This window comes from Hydractinia symbiolongicarpus, chromosome 14, assembly GCF_029227915.1.
Source record: "Hydractinia symbiolongicarpus strain clone_291-10 chromosome 14, HSymV2.1, whole genome shotgun sequence".
Classification (NCBI taxonomy): Eukaryota; Metazoa; Cnidaria; class Hydrozoa; order Anthoathecata; family Hydractiniidae; genus Hydractinia; species Hydractinia symbiolongicarpus.
This window is the reverse complement of record NC_079888.1, coordinates 10,073,858-10,099,756: the sequence shown is the minus strand read 5'-3', so window position 1 is coordinate 10,099,756 and position 25,899 is coordinate 10,073,858. Positions and strand designations below refer to the sequence as shown.

General features: G+C 36.9%; 2 protein-coding genes across 2 annotated transcripts; one reads left to right on the top strand and one right to left on the bottom strand.

Annotated features, from left to right (window-relative positions):
- Positions 1–11,807: 11,807 nt before the first annotated feature.
- Positions 11,808–13,449, bottom strand: LOC130625142 (uncharacterized). The gene is made up of 2 exons (XM_057440209.1): positions 12,136–13,449; positions 11,808–11,906 (listed from the first exon to the last, which is right to left on the bottom strand). Exons 1-2 carry the CDS (start codon positions 13,447–13,449, stop codon positions 11,808–11,810), a joined length of 1,413 nt encoding a protein of 470 aa, XP_057296192.1.
- Positions 13,450–24,077: 10,628 nt separating this feature from the next.
- On the top strand, positions 24,078–25,349 carry LOC130625141 (uncharacterized). Its single transcript, XM_057440208.1, has one exon. The coding sequence runs from the start codon at positions 24,078–24,080 to the stop codon at positions 25,347–25,349; it is 1,272 nt and encodes a 423-aa protein (XP_057296191.1).
- Positions 25,350–25,899: the final 550 nt, after the last annotated feature.

The following is a 25,899-nucleotide window of genomic DNA, read 5'->3' as shown; positions in this document are numbered from 1 at the left end:
ACCTTCGTTTAGAGTAATTTTGCTTTTTTTGATATTATTCTATATAAGATTTCAGGGTATCGTCAATCTTGTTTTAAAATATAATTGATTTTTACGTTTTTGCGACTTTCTGGCATCAGCAACAGCATTATTATTGCGCGTTAAAACATATTGATTAGTGTGGACGAACAGGTAATTAGGGAAAAGTCAGTCTTAAAATTTTTATCTTAAAATATCATGGTAAAAGGTAATATTGTTGACTTCCTATGCATTCTGTAGCACCCTTCGCTCCCAGCTTGTCCGAGCCCTAAATAAACCCAGCCTGAATAGGGTTGAAAGCTCACTGTTGGCTAGCTAGCTACATCTAGCTGCTATTTTAAAAGTGAAAATTGAAAGTTTAGATAACACTTATAGAAAAGAGCATTTCGTAAAAATGTTAAAAATAGTCGTGATGCTTAGGCACCAATAGACTATTTTCGTGTTCGATTTCATTGATGTGTCGGAATTTTTTCTTTCATTTTTTTGCAGCGGACATAACACAATTAAAATACTCAAATAAATGCTGACAAATGCTTATAATAACACAATTATGTAGTAAATTACTAATTTTCTTTTGACTGAGGTGAGGGCAACTGTTCTTTCAGACGTTAAATCAATTTATGACTTTGTACGCCCACAAAACTCATCTTTCTGAACACGACTGCAACAATCCGTTTCTTTATTATTTTTTAAAACTCAAGAAAAAGCCCGATAACGTTTCTTTCTTCTTTTTTAAAGCAGGTATAATACTAAGCAGGTGCTTGAGAGGCGGAATCGAATATCAAAAATTATTTAGTGGAGCTTGTGATAATCTTCAAAGCAAGGCTGAATGATCCGGTTTTACCGAATTCAATGTATGTTTTATCGTCCTCCCAAAACAGAAAAAGAAAAAAAAAATACTGGTTGTGAAACAAAACTTAACAATGAGGCTTAACCATGATAAAAAAGTTTCAACATCAAAACGTGGTTAAAATTTTAATAGAGCAGTTCGTGAATGATATATTCCCTTCCCACTCAAACAATCGGCGCTTGTACTTTGACAGGAAATGGAGGTTGTATCCGCGTTTCATCCTAGTCAACTCTGATTAAAATATTCTCTTTGCAGGAACAACAATGACGGAGAGGATAATGAAAGAATATTAGAAATTTTCCTTTTAGTCTGCTGTGTCCACTGGCACTCATTATGTGTTGTGCTTCTATCCCAGTAGTATCGAAATAGTTCTTCCTTTTATACAATGATCGTTATACTGCTCAGTTTGATAATTTTTTTTGTTACTGGTACTTTTGACACCAAGAACTTGTGAATCAAACCAAGGTCCTGCATCAGGAGCAACTCTTTATAATGCTTATAATCCTTCATGGCAACAACCCTCATCCCAATATTTTGAGCTTCATCGTTGACCTTGTGATTTTTAGGCAATTCGTCAGTGATGTACGTAATTTTAGTAGTATAGTAGTATGTTCAACTTTGTCGTACCTAATTTTTTTTTTTATTTGAACCATTTGTGCTTTTCAAAAAAAAGTGTCTTCAATTTTATCAACATTTTTGTTGAGTTGTTTAAATTTTCTTTGCAAACCAAATGTTTCGGTGAGTGTCATGATAAAATAAAGTGTGTGGTTGAATTTTGTTGAATGTTGCTTACTTACATCAATAAAATGTTAGCATGACAACTATTAATTTTAACAGATACAGTCTCGTCATTAGTGCTAGAAGTACCACGTTGATTAACTAACGTTTGGGTTAATGCAAAAGGAACAACTTCAAGATGATACACACGTTTCCTTTTTCTTTTCTTTTGCTTTGTTATCATAACGTATGACAACCTAGCTTAAAATATTGAGCAGAACGCTTTAACGTAGCTTTACTAAAACTTAAAGAAACTGAAGGGATTAGGTTTAAATTGCCCAGAATGTTTGTCATTATCGCAAAATAAAATAGATACTGGTTGTAAATTTTTATTTGAAGGCAGATGAGGAAAAATCTTCTGGTTTAAAATCGTCTTGAATCATAGCTGACCACAATCAGGATAAAAAGTTAAAATATTCCTCTTAAATAAACTGTTACAAAGGCTTATAAGAATAGCTTTATTCTGTATAGCTACAAGATCTGCTGTCTACACAGAGTTACAGAAGGGGATGAATAGCTAGCTAACTGAAAACTTGAAAGTGTTTTCTACACAGGAAAACAAATCTGAAGATTTACATACAGATACAAAAATTGGATGGTTCGAGTGTAGAAGATTTTCATGAAGCTCTATGCAAGTTATAAAGCTTAAAACGGATCCACGTTTGACAGCAACATCACGCATCGCTAGCCTTGTTTTTTTTTGTTTTTTTATGACTTTCTTGCGTATGTTTTATAGCCATATATGGAGCGAATATTTAACCTCTCTGCGAAATTTACTAGCCAATAGGATGCGTCCAAAATGACCATAAATGGAAGACACAAGACAGTACATAGGCATAATTTTCGCAGGTAATCCTGCAAAAAAGACTATCTGCGAAACAAAGTAGAGATTCAACACTTCAGCCTACAAAACAAAGTGGATACTGTTATATCCTGTGAAAACGACGTGCGAAGCGCGAGGCTTGTGTCCGCCGCCCGGGAAAGGATTTGTGCCGGATGCACAATTGGTGCCATCCATGTGTTGGCGGTGACGGTAGAAGAAACGACGTGTTGAAATGAAAAAAGTAGGTCAGTCGATTGCAGAGTCTGACTGACGCTGGCTACGCCCCTGATTACCTTTTAATAATAATATGGTCTGATACAGAATTTTTTTTCACTAATTTTTATTTACTAATAACAACTTTTTGTTTTTTATGAATGGTTTTATGATTCCTCGTTATTCTTAAATAATACAGCGGTTTATAAAGTTTTTTGTTTTTCTATACACAGAATATTTTAGCGCATAAAGTGGCTATGAACAATTTAGTTTGGCACAATGCGTCTCAAAAAATATGAAACATTCATTTTGCTGCATAATTTTCTTACGAAAATGTACAACAAGATATGCTATCACCTTAACGTTTTTTGGTCTACTACCTTTGTTTAACCTAAAAAATGCAAGCATAAAGAAAGAAGAAACAATTAAATCACTTAACGTAATTTTGAATGAATCATTGACATGGAAAAAACACATACATATATTATAAGAAAAAATACTCTAAAAACTTGGGAACATTTTATAGGGCTTAATGACACTTAAATTTCCATTGTTAAAAAAACCTTTATTTTTCTTTTGCACGCAGTTGCTAAACCATATTGTAACACATGTTGACCAAGTAATAATGTAAATAAATTAAATAAACTATAAGCATGCTTCTCGCATAATTTTTGTTAAGACAGATACTGTAATGATCCGAACAAGCACCCTGGGCGCTTATTAGATTTTTGGATTTTTTGCATGGGCGCTTAATCTAGGGCTTAAAAAATGCTGAGTTTAAGACAGCGGTAATTTTCAAATTTTTTTTCTGAAAAATAAAACTGAACAAAAGATGTAACAAAATAAACCTTAGTCTTTCTAGAGTTCTCAATATAAGAAAGCAAAATTTTCAAATAAGCGCCCAGTTTCTCAAGGCAGTTTTTCGATTAAGCGCTCCCTTTTATCAGATTAGCGCTTGTTCGACGGGGGCGCTTAAAAATGCTGGATACCTAATCGGATCATTACGGTATGCACCAACACAACATTTATTTCCTTAAATTGGGGCTTTGAACTAGCCTAGTTAACTAAGTTTTTTTCTTCGAGGTTAATAAAATGAGTTTCTCTCAAGCGAAAGCTTAGACGCAAACGAATGACTCAGCGGAAACCCCAAGTTTAAATTGACCGATGTGACTAATCGCTTCGGAGGCCATTTTAATTTATCTGTGAGTTGTTAGCCAAACCTGGCCACATCTTACTCTGGTAAACTCTTTATGGTTAAATAATGTTTGTTAGGGTGAGTGAAAGCACTCTTTCAAATATTCGGGATGAAAAGGGCTTTCGCATGATTCAAAAGAGTAAACGCTCCATCGACTATGTAAGCATTTGTGAAGGATTACGCATAAACAAAAATGAAGTCATTTTTATATTTAGACAACAACATTCGATTCCAGTCGACTGGGTTGCTTTAATTCTTCTAATTTTTAAATGGACTAGGTTCTGAGGGGCTCTCAGCAGAAAAAGAAAAACAGAAACATCAGCATCATATTTCAGTATTGTCTAGATATCGACTGTGTTATCGACTGTGTGTAGAAATTTCAGTTATGGCAATTATATATTTACTGCTATCATTGTCTCTGCTAGAAAGTATTCAATGCACTGCAACCTCTCAACAGCAGCAAATTATAAGAAACCACTGCAATAATATATGTGAGTGCACTTTCACACATGGATTAATTGTTGATTGTGTTGGGTTCAAGGAATTGAAACAACTTTCTTTAAAATTTCAAGAAATGGATTTACTTGATACAACATCATCTGGATCTAGTGGAAATGTGAAACCAACACTGTACTTTAAAAAAACCAATGTAGTAATTTCTGGAGCTGACAGTAATGTTAAAACAGTTTTTGCAGCAGAAGATTGCCCTGACGCAGATGACACAGAAGTATGTTTTAAAAAGGGAGGTCACCCTTTACTTGCTCATGCTACAAAGTTCCAGCTGTCTTATGGTTGCTGTAGAGATCTAAAAGAGTTTGGCAAATACAACAATTCGTTCTTGAGTATTTTTACAAGTATTAAAGAACTGATGGTTGCGCCTCAAACAGACCGTCTGAACTTTTACGCGTCTGAGATTCCCACCCGTTAGTAACCAACACAAAATAATATGAATATGCCAATAACCAACACATAATAATATATGCCAGAAATACATGACGTCATCTGCCAATCACCAACACAAAATAATATTAAATGATAGATATATTAAATAATAACACATAATCATATTAATACAAATAATAATATATATGACATCATGCGCAATAGCATATATATTATTACACAGATTATGAGTAAAGGGAAATTCCCTAAGTCACCCGTTAGTAACCAACACAAAATAATATGAATATGCCAATAACCAACTCATAATAATATATACCAGAAATACATGACGTCATCAACGCATGCGCAATAGCATATATATTATTATACAGAATATGAGTAAAGGGAAATTCCCTAATTATTCAAAATCATGACCGTGCAAAAATGTTGTTGGTTGGAATCAAAAAAAGATATATATAATAAAGATGTCTATTAATGATCATCTCATAATGCCTGATCGAATAGTCCGTGCTAATTCATGGACACTAATGTTCGTACCCGATCATTTCAAAACGCAGGAAATGTGTACTGCCGTAGTTCGTGAACATCCCTGGACACTAATGTTAGTACCCGATCATTTAAAAACACAGGAACTATGTGATGAGGCAGTACGTGACAAGCCAACGCTCCTCGAATATGTTCCAGATCGTTTCAAAGCCCTCTCAAATAAATGAATGAATATTGTGATGAATGTGGAACTACTCTCGATAAATATGACAGATGCGAGTGTGGAAGGAGATTATTCATAAAAGTTAAGCTGTTGTGCTGGCAACACTATATGATGTTTATCACGTATAATGGTGGGTGCTGTCCTTGTAAAAATTCCTAGTTGGGGGTTCAATTTCCATAAATAAAGGATGTTCAAATTTTATGGAAATAATATTGAAACCAGAGATTTTTATAGAGAACCAACATTAATTGATATTGATAATGTTCAACTTGAGAATATCATACTCAGCGATCCGATTAAAACCAACAAAGGCAAGGATGAGCGCTTTGTCATTGGTTATAAAAATGACAGTAGGATATCGTCGCTATTGATTCGAACACCAAAGGGCTTATATAGCAGGGGTGCCTCGCGCTATATTGATGGGTCACTCACAATGACATTCAATTTACATCAACAGCCAGAATGGTTGGAGAAATATCAGATCATCCTAGCCAGGATTGAGAAAATATATGGTAGTGAATTCACAGCCTCGCCAGTAAAGAATGATCGATATATGAATGCAAAAGTCAAGGAATGGGATAGCAAAATAACCACTGATTTTTACGACACCCGAGTACCTGAAAATCAACCTTGTGAATGTACGGCTATCATCAAGCTATCCAGCATTTATCGACAGGGATCCAAGAACTATCTGCAGGTCCTACTCGAAGAGTGCAAATACAAGCCAGTACCTGTAACCTTAAGGACGCGACACCTTATCGATTCAGATGACGACGATGAGGAACCGTTCGTTGTGTTCTAATTTTTGTATATTAATGTTGTATACAAAATAAACATGAACGACGTTAAGGCACTGAAAAAGGAAGAGAAAGAGCTTGGTATTCGTGGATACTCCACTATCAAGAGGGCTGATCTTATAGCCGCGATTCATAAGGTAAAATATAAGGATACCGCAACGCAAACACTTGGGCCTTATTGCAAGCCATGTCTAGAAATCACAGCCATGAAAATATTGGATGAGTACATAAAGTGTCTCGAGGCAAAACAAAAGCGAACCATTATGTATGATGGTGATTTTATGATCGATAAAGATACCGGTGAAGTTATCGGTATTGTATAATGTATTGTTAACAATACATTATGAATATTTAGGTGGTGCCTCTAAGTACCGCTTACATATTGAGCAGACTGCAAGTTTTTTAAGATTTCTACTCTTGCCACATCGCGACCTTTGGCGACAAGTGCCTGCCTCTCTTGTGCATTGATCGTCTCCACGATTTTCTTCGCACGTTGTCGTATTTGTTCTTTCAATAGCATATATTTTTGTTTCTCCTGCATGATCAGACTAAATTCATAATCAGTTATCACTCCATTCTCAATCGCCCTTGATATAAGGTCCACAATACTATTCAGCTTAGTCTCTGCAAGGAGTCTTATTGAGTCGTGTTTCTTACGCTTATAGTTCAATTTCTTACTACCCTGTTTTAGGGCTGTCTGTGCTAAGCCCATAGATATGGTAATGCCGCCCATGGCGACGGCTAGAGGTACTCCAATACCACTGAGCATGCTCCCAATCCCAACACCGCTCATGATCACGCTTATTGCGAGCAATCCATGATCCATATAGTGTACCCAGGTCCCATGCATTCCAAATTTTTTAGCGAGTTTTTCGCGCTGTTTAATTTCACTTCGTAGGTACTGTTCAATCTCTTCAATCTTCTTCAATCTGTAGACCTGCCCCTCATTTTCTTGATCTGGAGCACTCGGCGGTAGGTTCGGATATAGTTTCATGACTTCATCATTATTCATTTATTCTATGAGCAAGTGGATGGTAATTCCAACGGACGAAACGTTCTTATCATGGTGATGCTCGTCCGTCAACATCACCTCAAGTCGATCCGTCGAACCTTTCAAAGGGAGGTATATTGGTATATCAAAAGTCCATGTCAACATGTCTTACCTCCATCTTACCTCTTTGGTCGGTAGGATGGCAAGAATCTTGGATCTTTTACCGTCGAGTAGGCAATCATTCTCGTCTAATTGAGGGCAAACAAGCCTCAGTCTTTGATATACATCAGTCTTGTAGAATGAATTATAATCACCCCTCACGTAGTATTTTTTAGTCGGATCGTAGGGTAGACCCAATAGCTCTTGCAGTTGTCGATGAATTACCACCGTGTATCCGTCATTAACCCGGAGACTGCATAGTCCATTTTTTAGAACAAACAGCTTAATCCTATCCTGTGCCTGACTGTTCACAATGGCCGCCAAATCCTCTATCCTATACAGGCCGTTCATGATTTCAATTCTAATCTCCCTCTTGTCAGGCCCCACTTTCCGTATTGTAACATCATTATTACTATAAATATTTAGCCACGTAGGTCGAATGCTGATCGACTTAAGGGCTATCCTCGTATCCTGCCCAAGGTAGTCCTCAAAGACTATAGGTTTATCTATGTTCGTAATGTATAACTGCTTCATGTTTGTTATAATAAATATGAATATATATTCGTACAACTCAAGAGCAAAATATACCCCTATACATGGGCATTATCTCGAGAGACTCAAGAGCTCGGACCTTACACAGCAGGACATCGTTGTTGATGCTCGCGAATCGTCATTTAGGGTAGGGTTCCCCAATATCTTCGTAGACTATGTTTTCCACAGTAATCCTCCGGTCAATACCTGGCAAAACCACCCCTTCAGCCTCTGGTCAACGCAGCTAAATTTTGCGGCATTTTGCGCTACATCGGCATGTGGTATCAGCATACAACATCTAAACTCCCCCTTGCCCCTTGTTCGCGCTGTTTATCGATTTCATGTCTATTTACAAATTCGAAAAATATTAGAGGAGCTTGAGGTATCGTTGCCTTGCTCTTCCCGCTTCAATATCTTTAATAACCCATTCAATAATCAAAAGCTCCAGCAATTAGCACGTGAATTTGGTGTATCTCCAAATGAACAAGAATGGAAAAATGGGAGTATTTTCAGTTCATGGCAGGCCAAGCGTAAAGATTATTCTGGTGCGGGACCTAGTTATTTCGACGAGGGATCATACAGTCGGTGGGTAATTGAGAAATCGATCGGCAACCCGTATTGGTAGACTTCTCGGTAGCATACGGGGTTTACGTAATCCCCTCAGATATGAATCTGAGGATCGGAAATGTGCAAGGATACAACAACAAGTTTCTTATAAGGAAGTTCTGCAATTTCCAACGTTCGGAGATCGAGTTGGTTTTCTCTCTCCTGGAGGTCATCGTTAAGTATTGCCAGAGCTTGGCGATATTCTTTGATTTCATTTTGTAATTTTTTCATACCTTTCGCCGCAAGCCATTTCATAATCTCAATAGCCTTTGGTTTTTCAGATCTATGTACAATCTCTAATGCATCATCCAGGGTCATGAAAGCATCGTCTCCGCTTACTTCCTTGGGGGGTGCGTTAGACGCACCCCCTGTTATCTCATGACGAGGCGTGGTTTTTACGTCTCTATATGTCGCCTTTATATCAGCAATGCCCAGAAATCTCCCCAGATCGGCACGCTTAAACATGGGTTGACCCTGATTATTTAATAATATCTCAATGGTAGGCAATGTGTTAAATAACGCGAGTGACATCTTTATTATTTACATTACTCCAACCAGGGTTATAATCATTAGGACAGATATGAAAAAATACTTAGTATTCCTTTCCCTTTCTAATGCATCCTTTAGATCTTCCTGGAGGGCCTCTAATTGAGATTCAAGGTAGGGTATCGTATCCATTTCTTTATGGCAAGTAGCAAGCTTATTTTCCAATGTTCTGATATATGACATTTATATAATAATTTTCCAGGCTCTAGGGTACTCAAGTCTGATATACAAGCACACATGCTTTGATTTTTTCAACTGGGTCTTGATTGCATTCCAGTCGTCTATCAGGTTGGTCTCTTGATCCAGCAAAATAAGATCACTTTTCTTATGCGGGTACCAGAGGAATAACTGCTTCTTTTGTCTCCTCAGATTTTTAGGAATCGCGGTATACGATTGAGTAATAAGCCAGAGACTGTGCTTTCGATGTCTACCACTTATCGCTAATTCCAATAGCGGTTGTCGACGCTTATCCAGCGATTCATCAGCGATCATATCGTCGACGATGAATAATGTTTCTTCACCTGCCAGCAGAGACGACACTTTCTCGATCCATTCAAATAACTGGTCCTTCGGGTTAATTAGGAATACGTATGGATCTTACCACAGCGCTGCTCTATCCAAGTAGGTCTTGTTCCACCTGAGAGTAGGACAGAGTATAACGATATTATGAAAGTGACCCTTATATCCATTTTCAAGGAGGTCGAGTACACGTTGGGTCTTTCCACAAGAAGTGGGTCCCGTAAATATTGTAGTGCAGGGGTCTTTAACAACATTCATGTTTGTTATTAACAAATATGAACCTGTGGGAGCCTATTCTGTGATAAAGCAGTTATCCTTTATTATACACAAAAATTTTCGTTGGACTATTATTCTATTTTGGAGGCATCATGGAACGCTTGTACCAGCCTTGTACCAGTTCAATCGCGTAGTCATCAAATAATATCGCTCCTGTCATATATCCAGCTAGCTTTAAACCATCCTCCAGGTCCATCTTGGCACCTGGTCTAGAAACCCCTAACTCCTTTTTGGCACCTAGTGCCAATATGATGGTGTATGATACCAGTCTGACAGACTCCCACAAGCTATCGATAATTTCCTTTTGATACTCTTTGCTACCAATTTATATTATATTCACTTCATGTGAATAATGTCAATATCTGGCTGGGCTTGAGATTTTGCTGAGCCGCTGGTGTATGTGGACTTATTGCAGGCTGCTTGGTACCCACGGGTCTCTTATGGAAAAAATATATGACACCTCCGATACATGCTATCGCGAGTAGGCTTCCACCAATGTATACACTACTTGACTGTATAGAAGTGCCTCCAGAAGAGGTTTTGACTGGAGGTTGTACAGGACCCTCTTGTTGCCTTAGTTCTTCCTTCCTCTTCTTCATTAGAGCGGCTAACCTTGTGCCCTTGTGCCACTCGACCTGGGTGCTTTACTGGTTTTGTTATAACTCTCTCTTCTTGCGGTTGTTCGATGCTCATTTCTTTATAAGTCGTGAGACTTAGAAAATCTTCTTTATGATGGAGAGCTTGTATCATTCACCAGTTCCCCCGATTCGGGGGAACCTTGTTTAGACATCTTAGTATGATTTATCGTGTGGGCCGCAACGAGTGAGGGGGAAAGGAACTTACCAAAGGCTGTGTAAACCAATATACCAAGATCAGTCATGCTCTCCCTGATAATAGGATCGTTTTCTAAGTGATAATGAAGAGCCTCGGGACTATCGAGCGGTATAAGGTTACCGATAGCTTTGCTATATAGCCTAAGGGCGTGAGTTGACAATGCCCTTGTAGTCTCCTCTCCTTTCTCATGGAGGTCGCGTTCAACAAATTCAGCATGTATTTTCTCAATAACCTCGGGTGATGCTTTGTCCAAAAATGCCTCGGTACATTTTTTTCCTAAAAGATTTGGCTAGTTTTTGCGGATATCCTTCAAAGCCTGGCGTTAGTCTATAGGTTTTTGATCAACAGCCTCTAATGGTATCGACAACATCATCGAATATTTCTGCTAAGTTGTAAACCATATTTATTAAACATCGATATTTTAAATAACCGATAATGATCACGAGGTATGAGAGCAATATCGAGATCAGTAGTAATAACCCCATTGTTTTTATTTCTCCTTCAACCGATAGTGGCCTCGGGCAAGCGTTGTTATTTGATCCGTCCGAACGATCCGCTTATCATCAGCGGCATTAAGGGCAATTTTATTCACCTCCTGAGTGTATACATTACGACCTTTGTTATTAATACAACGCCAACTCTTGGAAATATCAATACGTTCCTCCAAACATCGTTGGTAATCTTCGAAAGTTATACATTTTTTGGTAACAGCACGTTTTACAACCTTGGCCTTACGATCACCCCCCTCTTTTGTGAGACTCTTGTATGCATAAGCCTTAGGTCTCAAGGTGATAAAATTTGTCATGATCTTACCGCCTAGCTCATCTTTAAATAAGCCGACGACTTTCTTGTTCTTCCCGATGGGGAGAGGTCTGTTGTCATCCTTCGTATAGGCACTGGTATCGAAGCTTGCCTCCACATCATCGGCAATATCCCGATAAAAATCATGGGTTCGAATGTGGTATACGAACGAGTCTGTGTCCATGTAACAAATTTTTAATTTACTACCGTATTTGGGCTGCATGTAGTCATAATGAAACTCGTACATGACGGTTTTTGACTAATCTAGAATAGCCTGACCAATATAGACGGGCTTATTCATCTTAATACCCGTTCTGCTCATCTCAATACCCGTGAGTTTCTTACCGAAACAAGTGCGCTTTTAAAGTTTGGTTGCATGGTAAGCTTTGTATATGCGGCTTCATTGGTCACTAATTTATATTCCGATGATTGCGGATGTTTTCCATCGTCTTTCCAAAGACCGAGAGGTTCATAAGCTTATAAAAATCCTTCTCTAAGTCATTCTTGGCGTCAGTTCTCAGTTTCGTGTTGTGATCTATATAGTCCCGGAGCCAGGCACTATATTAAAATTGGATAGCGCGGTGAACCTCTCTAAGCTCGAGCCCATGCTTTAAAGCTTGATGTAAAGCTCCGATGTGCACCACATAATTCTTCTTGTGTTCAAGATTTGGTATCAATTTCTCGACCCTGTGAATCATCCTACGCTCCGGCAGGAAAGGCAGCTCATTATGTTTGTCATGAAGCTCCTTCTGGTAATCGATGTCAACCTCCAATAGATATCCATGTTTGTTATCAGATACCAGCTTCTCGATCTTCTTTTTATCGATTACCTCAATATTTGATACCCACTTGAAACCATGAGCGGGTAGAGGCTGCTGCATCGCCCAGCCGTATAAATTGTTGGCGTCCAGATACTGAAGGTACGATGATTCCTGAGAATGATCATACTGATCCTCCATGTACTTATTATTAGCCCTCGCGTAGCGGTGTACAGCTTGGGTTATACCAACCCGTATTCCGCGCTCAAACATGAGAAGCATATCGGGATCTGATAACAACTCCAGCCTTACACCAGTATACTTTAAAGCGGCTTTCCATGCTAAACCAGGTGCGCTGTAAAAGTGAGCAGGGTCGAGCTTGTAGTTCCCGTGGCTAGTGCCGCGAAAATTCTGAAAGATATCGGCAAGCAACAGAACGTCCGTCACTAAATACACACCGTGGTAATCACCCATCGTTGTCTCCGGGCCTTTTGGGGTGATAGCATCCCATACTTTCTGAGCATGTTCATATTCTTCATCGCTTATAGAATTCATATTAAGGTTACTATAGAATGCCTCCTTCGGTGGTATCTCAGTATCCTCGAATCGTTGCCAGCCATCCATACACTCATACGGATATACACCCTTCCTTCGCATTAGTTTAAAGGTGTCATCCTCAGTGAAATACCAACGTATATTTTTGCATTGTTTATCATCGAGATTTTTAGCTAATTTCTCAAGGCTTGATGGCATAAATCGACAACTATCGATGAATCGTATTTCAATCTTTTTATACGTTTCGCCATACCCCATGCCTGCAATTGGTACTTTGATTCTTACATTAAATGATATGTACTTTTCCGTGTTCTCAGCGATGCATCCTGTATCCTGAGTGTCATATTTTTCACCTAATTCACGGATGAATAAGTGCGCGTCATAGCCACTTAAATTGTGGAATATTACGGGTACGTGATTAGGTATTCTATACTTGAGGTTACATGTGTTATGGGCTGGACCCCTGTATAATCCTGTGTAATGACAATGATCCCTTATCTTGCGATTTTCATCGCTGAACGGCTTCATACATATATGACATGTTTCAGCAGAATCATATGAATTCTTCTGCATCTCAGTTAGTTCCATCATAGGCTTCTGTGGGAAGATAGCGTAGAGCCGTTTTACCTCATCCTCCAGATGGTTGACAAATCGGGTTACACAGTCCTCGTCCCTATATACTGTTAGGGGGTTCGGCACTTCTCCATATGCAAAGGTACTTTAGGTACACCAGCCGCATGGTACATGTTTGTTTATGCTCTTAATCTTTGTATCCCGAGCATTTTCTTTCATCGGTATCAGTAGGCTTTCAAAATCTGCATATATAACGAATGGGACCTTGAACTGGCATTGTCCGTCCTGGTAATATATCCATTTTTCTTTTTCACTTGGCATCGTAATCTTTACAGCTTTATTATCTTTGCAGTAGGTATAGTGATTGTTTCTGGATTCTATCGTTTGGCAATTAAGACAAAAGTGCATTTTACCATGGTTTTTTGATATTTCACGTCCTAGTAGTCTTGATACATTTTTGATGGATACGTGATGGTTCCTCTTCTCATCGGTAAGTATTAGCAGATTAATCTGAGTATCCCTTTCATTAAATATCGATCGTTGTAAGATATTAAAATTTTTACCCTTCGCATACAATACGTTCACGGCAATATCGGGATTATTATGCTCAAATTTGTTGATGTCCTTGATGGATGTTGGAAATTCTATACCATCCCAATTATACCGCTCCTCATATGGTCGAAGCTTGCTTATTCTTTGGTGGTTTGTACTTATCTCTTCGTGAAAAATGGCGGCGATAATTGACCATTTAAAGCACTCATCATCATTGTTCTAAGGATTAATGGTCTCCCGCTTATTGGCTATCCACTTTGGTGTTTCGATATATGATGAGCCTCTAGTTAGCTTCAATTTATAAAAATCTATATCCATGTTATTGATTCTACCGATACTAAAGTCACTCTTGGGTAATGCAGGATTCTCCACATTCGTTTTAATTTGAGCAAACGTCATATTCATAATTTCATCTATTATACTACCTTGGAATACGGATGTCATGTTGCTATGAAATACCTTATCAACCTCTATGAACTCGTGTGTACCATCAATGGGTTTCCTCTATAGGATCCATAGAGAGCACTGTACCTTTGCAGATCCCATTTCTTCCACTTGGTTTTCGATGAGTATTTTTACATTTGATCGAACCACGTCCAAGTACCCATTAATATCTGTTATATCAACACCGGCTATACGATAACTCTTGAATGTCTTATGTAATGCATGCTTGTGTTCTTGAGGCGTAAAATCTTGGTTCGGTTGCTTTGAAGTATGATCTTCCCTCGCTTCTTCCTTAACCTCGCCAACCAGGGTCTTCTTGGCACCATCATATAGTGAAAGTATTCGTGATTTTATCGATGTATATATACTTTGCACTGGTTTCTTTATAATCTCAGGTACATGTGATAGTAGCCACTCTGACCATTGGCGCAGCTTACTGTTGACTACTGAACGAGTTCTCTTCAGCTACTGGCGTTCAAAGTCGTTCATTTCCTCGAACGTGGGAACGTAAGGTTCGATGTTCTTCTTAATAGGACGTGATCTAGCCATTTCATGTTTTTCAAAAATGTCCATGGCTTGTGGTGAAAATGGTTGCGTATCTAATAAAGCAACTAGGTCTGCTTTGCGTAATTTGGAATAACCCGTAAGCCCACGTGTTTTTGCAATTACGTGTAATTGTTCATCAGTATTTGAATTCATCTTTATTATTATATAATTTTTGATTTCAACAAAATTTTGGCATGGTCATGATTTCGAATAATTAGGGAATTTCCCTTTACTCATATTCTATATAATAATATATATGCTATTGCGCATGATGTCATATATATTATTATTTGTATTAATATGATTATGTGTTATTATTTAATATATCTATCATTTAATATTATTTTGTGTTAGTAATTGGCAGATGACGTCATGTATTTCTGGTATATATTATTATGTGTTGGTTATTGGCATATTCATATTATTTTGTGTTGGTTACTAACGAGTGACTTAGGGAATTTCCCTTTGGTCGACGTCATCTGTGCCAGAAGGAACATTTCTCTATCTCTAGCTCTTCGGAATAGTCAAAACATATTTGGTATGGTCTCACAGTTAAAAGGGAATCGGGAAAAACGTTTTTTTTATCTAGACCTTTTTACCAGTTCCTTCTTATGCTGTGATATATATAATAGCCCGGGGCCCCGACGTCGAATCGCCGGGTTAAGTAACTGTGTTACACGGCATTAAACGCCCAATTTACCAAAACCGTAAACTGTGTCATACATTCAGGTGGAGCGTTCTATTACAGGTATGCAATATGTCAGAAATCGAGTGAAACGCACACAACATTATGGTGTTTCGGAATATTTAGGTAAAATAAAAATACAGTTTCAACCCGGTTGTTATATTCGGAAAATGTTCCCGTTGAAAATTCAAAAATAAATGTTACTCCAAACAATGTCGCACACCATTTTCAAAAAAAACTTTATCCCAACTTCGGTTAAATAGTAACACAAGAAAAAGCCCGTCGTAACACTGGGCTAAACGCTTAGTACAGGTATACCGTGTCGCACATCCGTCCAGACATTATACCTTTCTCCAAAAATCTTTATCCTAACTTCAGTTTAAATAAAAACACAGCTCAGCAATGTTATTTTGTAGAAAAAGTTTGAATGTCAGTAATAAAAGGTATAGCAACCTTATTGTATTTTGATTTGAATTTGACTGAATTTGGCCACTTTCACTTTTTAGCCAGATATAAATAAACAGCTAGCTAGATAGCCACAAACCCAAATATAAAAGTAAATACATTTGGCGAGAATAAAAGCTCTTATACCAAACTGAATAAAAATTTCAAAAGATTAGCAATAAATTTGACCAGCTAGGTAGATAGAGCTGGGCATAGCATGCTCCCTTTAAATCTACGTTTGCAGCCAAAATCTTAAAATTGGTTTGTTTAAGATTTATACATAGCTAAAAAACGTGACAATAATTTTATCTTAACATGCACAACATATAAAAAGCACAATACAAAGCTTTTAGAAAACAAAAATGTCAAGAAACGACCTACAAACCTTCAAAAATGGCCACTATTACAATAGATCGTCCACCAAACACGCCGTCATCACTTTGCTGTTTTTTATGAACATTCATTGTGTATCCTACTTATCTGAAGCTTGAAACCCGCTGCCCGAAGAACTTTTTCATTATCTTCGCCACGGTTTTCTCAGTTTTTTGGCTTAGCAGACTGAGTGGTTTTCAATCAAGAAGTAGCTCGACGACTAGTTAACGTACGTATTATTAATATTATGCATGTATCAGCAAGTTACGTGCTGTATATGTCCATGCTCACGAACAAACAGAAAGCTCCCAAACATGCCGTTATATTCTTTTGTTATTCCCTGATGTTATCTATAAAAGATTCTGTGCTCCGAATTCCTGACAAAAGTTTGTACTGCTGTTAATTCCTGATGACATTAGTAGCAAGACCCCTGAGAGCGAAGAAAGCTGCAGATGTTGCATGTGTTGCAGAGATGATCAAGTATATCTAAAAAGAAAGCCGGCTCTCTGTGCTATCCTAAGGTCTTTCAATGTGATAACGGATTAAGCCAGACTCCAAAAGATCTTAAGAGGCAAGGGTTCAGGTTAACCGAGCTACAATTAAGTACCATCTTGCGTAGAGACTCCTTAAGCCACAAGATACGCAGGAGTTACTCACTGAGGAAACTAGTAGCACATGAGTGAGGAGCCTGAACAACACCTAGACTGAAATGATTGATGTAACACCATCAAACTGGAGGAAGTACCGCTTGCCAAGAGTAAGGATTATCCTGAAGAAAAGGCTACACCTCTACCTGCCGCAGGCTGGAGAGGAGTATAGGAATCAGAAAATACGTGCAACATATTGCATATTGCAGCAAGAAAACGTATAGACTGGGTCGTATCATCACAGAACCAAGCAGTCGTGTGTTATACTACCTTGGGAAGCCTGACCCTGACCCGTAGTTTCGTTGCGGATGCTTGATGTTTCTTCCTGAACAAAATTTACAAACAAGGCATAAAAAATTAAGAATTCTCGATCTCTTTTAATTATTTTTTTCGAAATAATATATATAAAAAAAGAAATATATGTAGGTTTACACCTTAACCTAACTCGTATAGTGAGTATGTATTTCCAGTTATTAGAATCACAAAGCTAAAAAAATCAATAATTTATTAAAAAGCAGAAAAACACTATTATAAGGAACCAGTGCAACAAAAACATTAAGTAAAACAACATATAAAATAAAAACTTACCAATTTCCTTTCCACATTAGCTACAGATAGCTTACATGCTAACACACACCTACACACAGCACACTACAAACAGCAGTAGTTGTTCAGTACAACTACACACCTCACAGCAAAGAAAACTGAACTCCCTGAATGAACACTTGACAACATAAAAATAGACTAATACATATTGTAAAAAACTATAAGGAACTACACATCATAACATTTACCTAAGAATTCCACATACTGACTTTAGGCAGCTTCACTGCAAGTGTTGCGAATTATATTTGAAAACATAAGTAGTTGGAAAAAACTTCAATACGCCATTTTGTTTCGTACAGGTTTGTTTATGTCCACGTAGAGTTTCATTTACACATGTTACGTAGGTAACATATAGTTCAAATCATTTTTCAACTAAGCTGACTAAGCTTTGTGTTTTGGCTGCAACAGTAATTATTTTACGAAGACATCGGCGCCGTCGTAAAGATACAACAGCGACCTCGTTAAATAAGAATTTCGCGCAAATAGAATTCGGTAACATTTTCTTTCTTAATTTAGACTATTTTTTAACGGCTGCTATTTAGAAGAGATAAAATAAGACTACTGAGGTTAAAATTCAAATATATTGCACGCAGTTCCCGGTAAATTAGAAGAATAACATATTGCAAATCGTTTTTCAAACAGAAAAAACCAATCCAAATTTGGAGAAAATTAATTTTCGCAAATTTCGCAAGTAGCGAGTTTCCCAATGATGTTCACAGGAACAACGGCAGCATTTTCATAAAGTTTGATTTCGAGTGCGAAATTAAAATTTGATTTGCATCATGTCAGGTCTAATGAAATTCATTTTGGTGTACGCTCTTATTTGAAAAAATACGTACATGAATGTAGCTTTAGTAATAATATTTCTTTCCAGCATTCCAAATTAGAAATGTTAATCTTTATCATAGAACATAAGGTTCACATCGTGTCTATGAATCGATTTCAATGCAAAATAGCATAAAGTTTTTAGTCCACAATTTTGAAAAAAAATTTCTGTTTTAGCCCCTATTTTTCTAAAATATATGGCATTATTAGTAAGAGAATTTTATTTTGCATAGGGAGCCTCAGGCGCGGATACACAGTGTAAATTTGACAAAAAAAATGTATGTCAAGCGAATGATGTTGATGTTCCAATAAAGACTGAGAGGGTTGCAAATAATAGCTTACATATTTAGAAAATGCATTTTGACTAATTAGTCACTTAGTTAGTCAAAAAGCAAATAGCTATGGCCCGCAATTCATCTCCCTTTAGGGGCATGTGACATCAAAATCGTGACACAATTTTTACATTTATGCTTAGTCCAACAAAATGTGGCCTGTGGCCGGCGTGGGAAGTTAAGGTTCCATTACTGCGTGGCTACTCATAACCTGTTAGACTGTAGTTTAACTCCCATCCTTCAAGATCAGTCACGCCTTTTGGCTTGGCTCTGAAGGCAACCATGTCTTGGGGATACAGTTGTTGAATGCTTCTCCTTTAACTGCCTCCTCAGGAAAATGAGTCATGTTGCAAACAATATAGGACAGGAGAAATCTGAATAAAGTTTTCTCAAGAGCTGTTCATATGGAGGTGAGCTGGCCTGGTTGACCAAGCTGCCTCATTTAAACGAGATCTCGTCATGCTTTAGAAAACCTTATAAAAAATACATGTGTTCATATGAGAAGCAAGCCAGCCAGCCTTGCCAAGACCTCGGTTGTTTCTACCGAGATCTCGGTAAGACGGGATGGAATTTTTTTGCATATGACCAGCCCGGCTAACTGAGTTGACTCACTTTATTTTTGAGCATGATCAAAATTATTTTATTTATAGGAAGCAATTTTTTGGCATTTCTGTACAGAAATGACTAAAAATATTGAAGGTTACCTTTTTTGTCAACTATTGGTGAAAATAATATTTATATTATATGCATGGGAACAATAAATATATGAAAACGCGTTAGAAGAATAACATTATCATCAAATTTTATTGTTGTGTATTTATCTTTGTTTTGACAAATTAAGCATTATTTGTAGCTTTTTAATAGACTACATTTTTTAAAGAATCCCTGTAATTTACATTTCCTTTAAAATGCATTATAAAATTTATAAATAAACTTTCGTGACTAGTTTCAACTCGCCTAACCGAATATGAACAGCCCCCTAGATATAAAAATATTTTCTTTTTGGTTTTTAAAATTCAATTGAAAGCAAGGATGCTTGGAATAAAACGAAGGGTTTTCGTTAAGGCGAGGTGTGAAAGATGAAAGAATGGTTGCTTTAAGGTGAGAAGCTTGTTTTCTATTTACTCTTCAACACACATTAACCCTATTCGGTCCGGTGGGGGGATTCCGCCTCCCCCCTGACGGTTTTTTTTTTAATAACTCCTGATTGCTTTGTTATATGGCTATGATACTTACTGAGTTTCAACATTTATCTATTTGACACCTGCATGCTAATTTTTTAGGTCCCATACCTTTCAGAGGCTTTGATATTGGCCATTACTCGAAACTACCCCTAAAAATCTCTATGAAATCCTTATAATGTGGAAAATATAATAACTCCTGTTAGGATTATCCTTAGAACTCGAAACTTGCAACACAACTTTGTTTCATCAAGAAGAATCATTTTGAATAATTTGAACACGTGACTAATCCGATTTCCCGATTTTGTCGGATTTTACCCGAAAATCGGAAAAAAACGGATTTTCGGGCAATTTTTTATCCGATCCATGTAAAAACCGGAAGATATGTTAAATAACTTTTATTTAGCTTTCAGAAACTTCAAACAGAATGTAAAAATTCGCTCTAGAACAAAAGTAATTATATTTTAAGCAGATAGTGGCATTTTTAACAATTTTCAAGCTTTTGATGACGTCACAGAAAATGTGCTAACGCAAGCAAATTTTTTTTTGCGCCATTTTGTTTCTTTTATGACGTACTATAAGTGTGCCAAGTTTGATTCAATTTGAACAACCCTATGAAAAGTTATTGAGGGGGGGGCGGAATCCGCCCCCCCCCCGGTCATAGTATGTTCGAAAAACCCCGGACCGAATAGGGTTAATTTTGTTAATGTTTTAATTTAATGTTTTTAGTATATTAGCTACGAAAAGCTAGTTAAGGGAGAGCTTTTCCACAACAGACTACTTAAAATAAACACTATTTTAAAAAAATAAACACTATTTTAAAAAAATAAACACTATTTTAAAAAAATAAACACTATTTTAAAAAAATAAACAGCTATTTTTTGTAATATAAACTTGTTGAACTGAGTTTGTGTCATTTAAGAAGATTTCGGTTCTTGGGAAATTTTCTTATAACTAAAAGGTTTTTTTTGTCAGTTTTTATGCTAATTAGGTGAATTGGAAGACAATTTCCGGCGATTTTTGTACTCGGAAAGGTCAAAATAGTGAAATACAACCAGCTGTTAAGCGCAAGCCTTAGTTCAAACATTACTAAGAAAAACCTAGATCAGCTCCTGAGCGTAGTTATTAATCCATTAAGTGTTGCAGAGGTTAACATTGGTAATAGGTGCACGTCAGTGTTCAAGTTAAAAGTGAAAGAAGAAGACAGCAAAAACAGCAACAACAGAGGTAAAATTTAAATAATTCAGACTACTGAGCTTCCAAAGAATTAACTTCCAAATAAATATTTTTCAAAATAAATGAAGTTCCACTCAAGAAAAAACAAGCATATAAAATTTAAAACCTTTTTTACGGTAACTGATTTCTAGTAGTTTTAAGCAAGACCACTCAAAGTATGGTGAAACAGTGCAGGTCGTCCATGTGTTTGCAATTTTGTGATTTCAATAATTTGGTCAAAGATAAAAAGTCTCCATTTGGGGGGAACAAGACCTGAATTATATTTTAGATAGGGGTGATGAATTATGTAAATTTGTAGGTTTCGATAGATATTTAGACATACGACTACATACCACTAGAAATTTGTCTTCATTGTTTTACAATTGGTATTAAAGTCAACTTACACGAAGGCCAGTTAGCTTGCATGTTTCAAAAAGACCAGAAAAATAACCGAACACTTTCAATACAATTGCAATCTGTACTTTCAGATTTACATAGTTATAGAGCAGGCTTCATCAATAATTTGGCAACAGCAATTAATTATGTATTTGATCTACACAGCAGGGGCCCTGATGGTTGCCTGCACAAAATGATGTGTCAATTCTAATGAAGTATCGCTAACTGTCCCAGGTAGAGAGGTATGTTAAAAAGCTACATTTGTCTTATCAGAATATTTAGATTACAATTCATTGAACCCTTATTACGTAAGCAGTTGCAAATTAAATTTTACAAACATATATTTTCCAACGACGTTCCTCAGCTACAACGGATACAATAACAATCTGCTTGTTTAAAGAATAAATTCAAGATGAACCATTTTCATATGTGTTGTTTGCAATTGATGTTTGTACAAAGTATCTGTGCAACGCTTTTGTCCTGTTTTTTCACTTGTTGTTTCTTATGACGGCTTACTTTATACTTGCCAAACTGTAAATGTAAGATACTTAAAACTAAGATTTCCTGCCAAGCTGTCTATAAAAAAAACCCAACCACCTCGATTTAGAAATATTTGTAGCTTGGAAAAAATTCCTATTGCTAAAAGAATCTTATTTAAGAAAATTGAAATTATGTCAAAATGCCAAGCTTCAAAAATTGACTGGAACAATTTGTAATGTTCCAATTGATACTACTAATACATTTAAGGCTTTGCCACACGTAGTCAATAGCATTGGTATTGTATTGTTAAATTGAAACGCAAATTAGAATATGAGGGTCATGTCATTTTTTAAATCTGTAAGGCCTCAATTTCATAATGATATGTTACAATATCCTAAAATTCACAACCACCTCTACTATGATATATCAATTAAAATAGATAATATTCCTAAAAATCTTATGTCAATTCACAACATTAATAATATTGTATTAGATGCACTTTTTTCTTAAATAGATACTGTGCAAGAGGAAGCTGAAGTGAAAGAGACAGTAAAAGACCTAACAATCAAATACTTTAATATGATGCTGCAGTCTCCAACGAAACATTTCCGCAGTGTTTCGTATCGTGAAGAATATCATTTCTCTGATAATATAAAAGAAAACATTGAAATAAATCACTCAACACAAATTGTTGAGGTAACTTTTAAGTACAACAACTATGAAGATTGTTACCATTAAAGAAATTTTAGAGAACAAAAAAGATATCTGTCCATGCATATTAATCCATTAACGTCGTCCTTTTATCCGCACTCAAAGTCAAGTGGTGCCGTCGTGAATAAGAAAGAATTTTCTGCAAACGATGAAACTGGTGTTATTAAAATAACTCTATGGGAAAGCCGTAAACACTATGGTAAATGAATTTCGCAACACAATATCTTTGAATACAAACCATCAGACAAAATTCAGTTTGTCTGATTTTTTTTTTAATTAAGTTTTATTTAATTTTTGTTTGTACCTCTATGTAAATAAACAACTTTTAAAGTGAAGGGAGTGTTTAATAACCCAGTCTGGAAGGTTTTAGCACGTATCAATTCTGTTTATTTTTTTTATTTTTTGGAATACTAAATCACTATCAGTGACAAAAAGTAAGAGTTAACAAGGACATAATTTTGACGCAACAAAGAGACATCTGCTCTATATAACGTAGCCTTTTTGTCTGTGTGTCCTTTATGCCAGTTGTTTCATTCTAATTTATAATATATTATATTTTATTCTATTTAATCACACGATGACCTATTTTTTCTTGTATGGCGTTTCTTCTACAGTGCAAATTATATCGTAATTCTTAATTGCACTCTAGAATCTTAACTGCACTCTTTAAGGAGCGCCGATAATTTAAAAAATATATATGATGTTATAAATTCGAACTATAATAAAAAAAGCCCTAAAACAATAAGGTAACAAAAAGGTCATAAAACAATAAGGCTCATTAAATCTGAACACGAGAAATAAAAGCATTCGATATAGGAAAATATATATTTTCTAAAGCGTTTACTTGTCATTTAAAATAATTACTGTTGCTTTTGGATTCATACCCATAAATATTTATTTTCTCGCGTTTTATGATAAGTCCAAAAAAGATATCTTTACAATGAATCGAACTAATTATAAATCGGGTAATAAAGAAAATCAAAACATTGAAATTGACATCCTGTGCTACTCTTAAGCTAAGGCGCCACGAGGAACATTTTCATGCGCGTGCTATGCAACATGTCCCATAGCATGCGCATGAAAATGTTTCTCGTGGCGCCACATCTTATTTGCTGCAAGATTATTTCGAAAATCGAAGTTAAAAAATCATGCTCAAAGGGTATACCGTATCCTTAAGTTTTTTATTGAGTTCATGTGTGATTAAAATATGGCAGGAATAAACAGAGAAGTTATTTTAGCTTTACTTTTGTTGGACGAAGAAGAAGAGGAAGATCGTGAAGATCCACCAAGAAATTGCTGGGTGCAACCGTGGCTTGGGAATAGAGAGTGTCTTGTCGCTTTTCATACAATCTTCAACGAAATAAAAAACGATGAGAAGAAATGTAGAGGGTATATACGTATGAATAACGCTCAATTCGAATACCTAGTCGGTCTTCTTTCTGAGGATTTGCAGAAACAAGATACAAATATGAGGAATTCTATCACACCAGCTGAGCTCGTTTGCGTGGCCCTACGTTACTTAGCGACTGGTGAGACTTTCAGGTCTTTAGAATTTCAATTCAGAGTGTCAAGAAAAAGAATTTCAGCAGCTGTTATGGAGGTATCTGAAGCTATCATAAAGAGGTTGGGTCCAACCTTCCTTTCAACTCCGAAAACACAGGGGGAATGGCTAGATATCTCCAGAAAGTTCAATGAGCGTTGGAACTTCCCAAATGGATTAGGTGCTCTCGATGGGAAGCATATCGTCATTCAGCAGCCCCCAAATTCAGGGTCTCATTACCGAAACTATAAAGGGACAGACAGTGTAGTGCTCATGGCTCTTGTCGGGCCAGAATATGAGTTTCTTTATGTGGAAGTTGGAGCGAACGGTAGAAATTCTGATGGAGGTATATGGGACCAATGTAATTTAAAGAAGGCGCTAGACAGTGGATCGCTAAATTTACCAGAGGTTTGCAATTTACCAGGTCGAAACAACAAAGTGCCGTATGTGATAACAGGAGATGATGCGTTTCCTCTTAAGAATTACCTGATGAAGCCTTATCCACAAAAAAATCTGACAGTAAACAAACGCATCTTCAATTATCGACTGTCACGAAAGAGAAGAATTTCTGAAAACGGATTTGGGATATTGGCAAATCGGTGGCGCATTTTTCGTCGACCTATAAACTTAGAACCAGAAAAGGTTTCTACCATCACAATGGCAACAATGGCATTGCATAACTGGCAGAGGAGCAAAAGTTCTGTGGGCAAAATTGAGCTACCAATTGGTCTTGTCGACCGAGAGAATGAGCGTGGTGAAATTATCGAAGGTGCTTGGAGAGAAGATACTCCTACTGGCACATGGTTTTCACTGTCCAATGACATTTACGGCAATCGATCTAGTAATCAAGCCAAAGCAATAAGAGACGAGTTCACGGAGTATTTCGTAATGGAAGGTGCTGTACGCTGGCAGTGGCATTGCGCTAGAGTTGACATTTAATTTTATTTTTTGCGAGGATAAATAAAAAATGATAAGATTTACTGAACGTTTAATATATTTTTCTGATTTATTTTACTCCAGAAAATGTCTGCCAACCATAACGTAACGTATCAAAACGTATCGTTCGAACAGGATGAATTTGCGGGTGAATACGGCTGATTTTGAGAAGGTAGAGGTGGCGATTGCAGCATACCAGTATATGTATTTGCCATGGGATATGATGGGGTGTATGGAGTAAACGTTGAAGCTGCGAACATACGAGCATGATGGTTGGTAGGCATAGATTGGTGTTCTTTCTGCTCTTCATACTCGAAAAAAATATCCATGATTTTTTTCTTCAACCTTGGCCAATCTTTTAGTTCGCACTGGACCAAACTGTCGGCCACTGTACTTCCAAAAATTTGGGCACGTTTTTCGACAGCAGATTGCGCTTCGCATCCATATGTAGAAGCTTGTTGCGGCCGGATTTCATGGTGATCAGCCCTTTGTGTGATGGAAGTTGTCAACGCTTTCCACAGTTCGGCTTTGGCACACTGCTCCTCCGTCATCT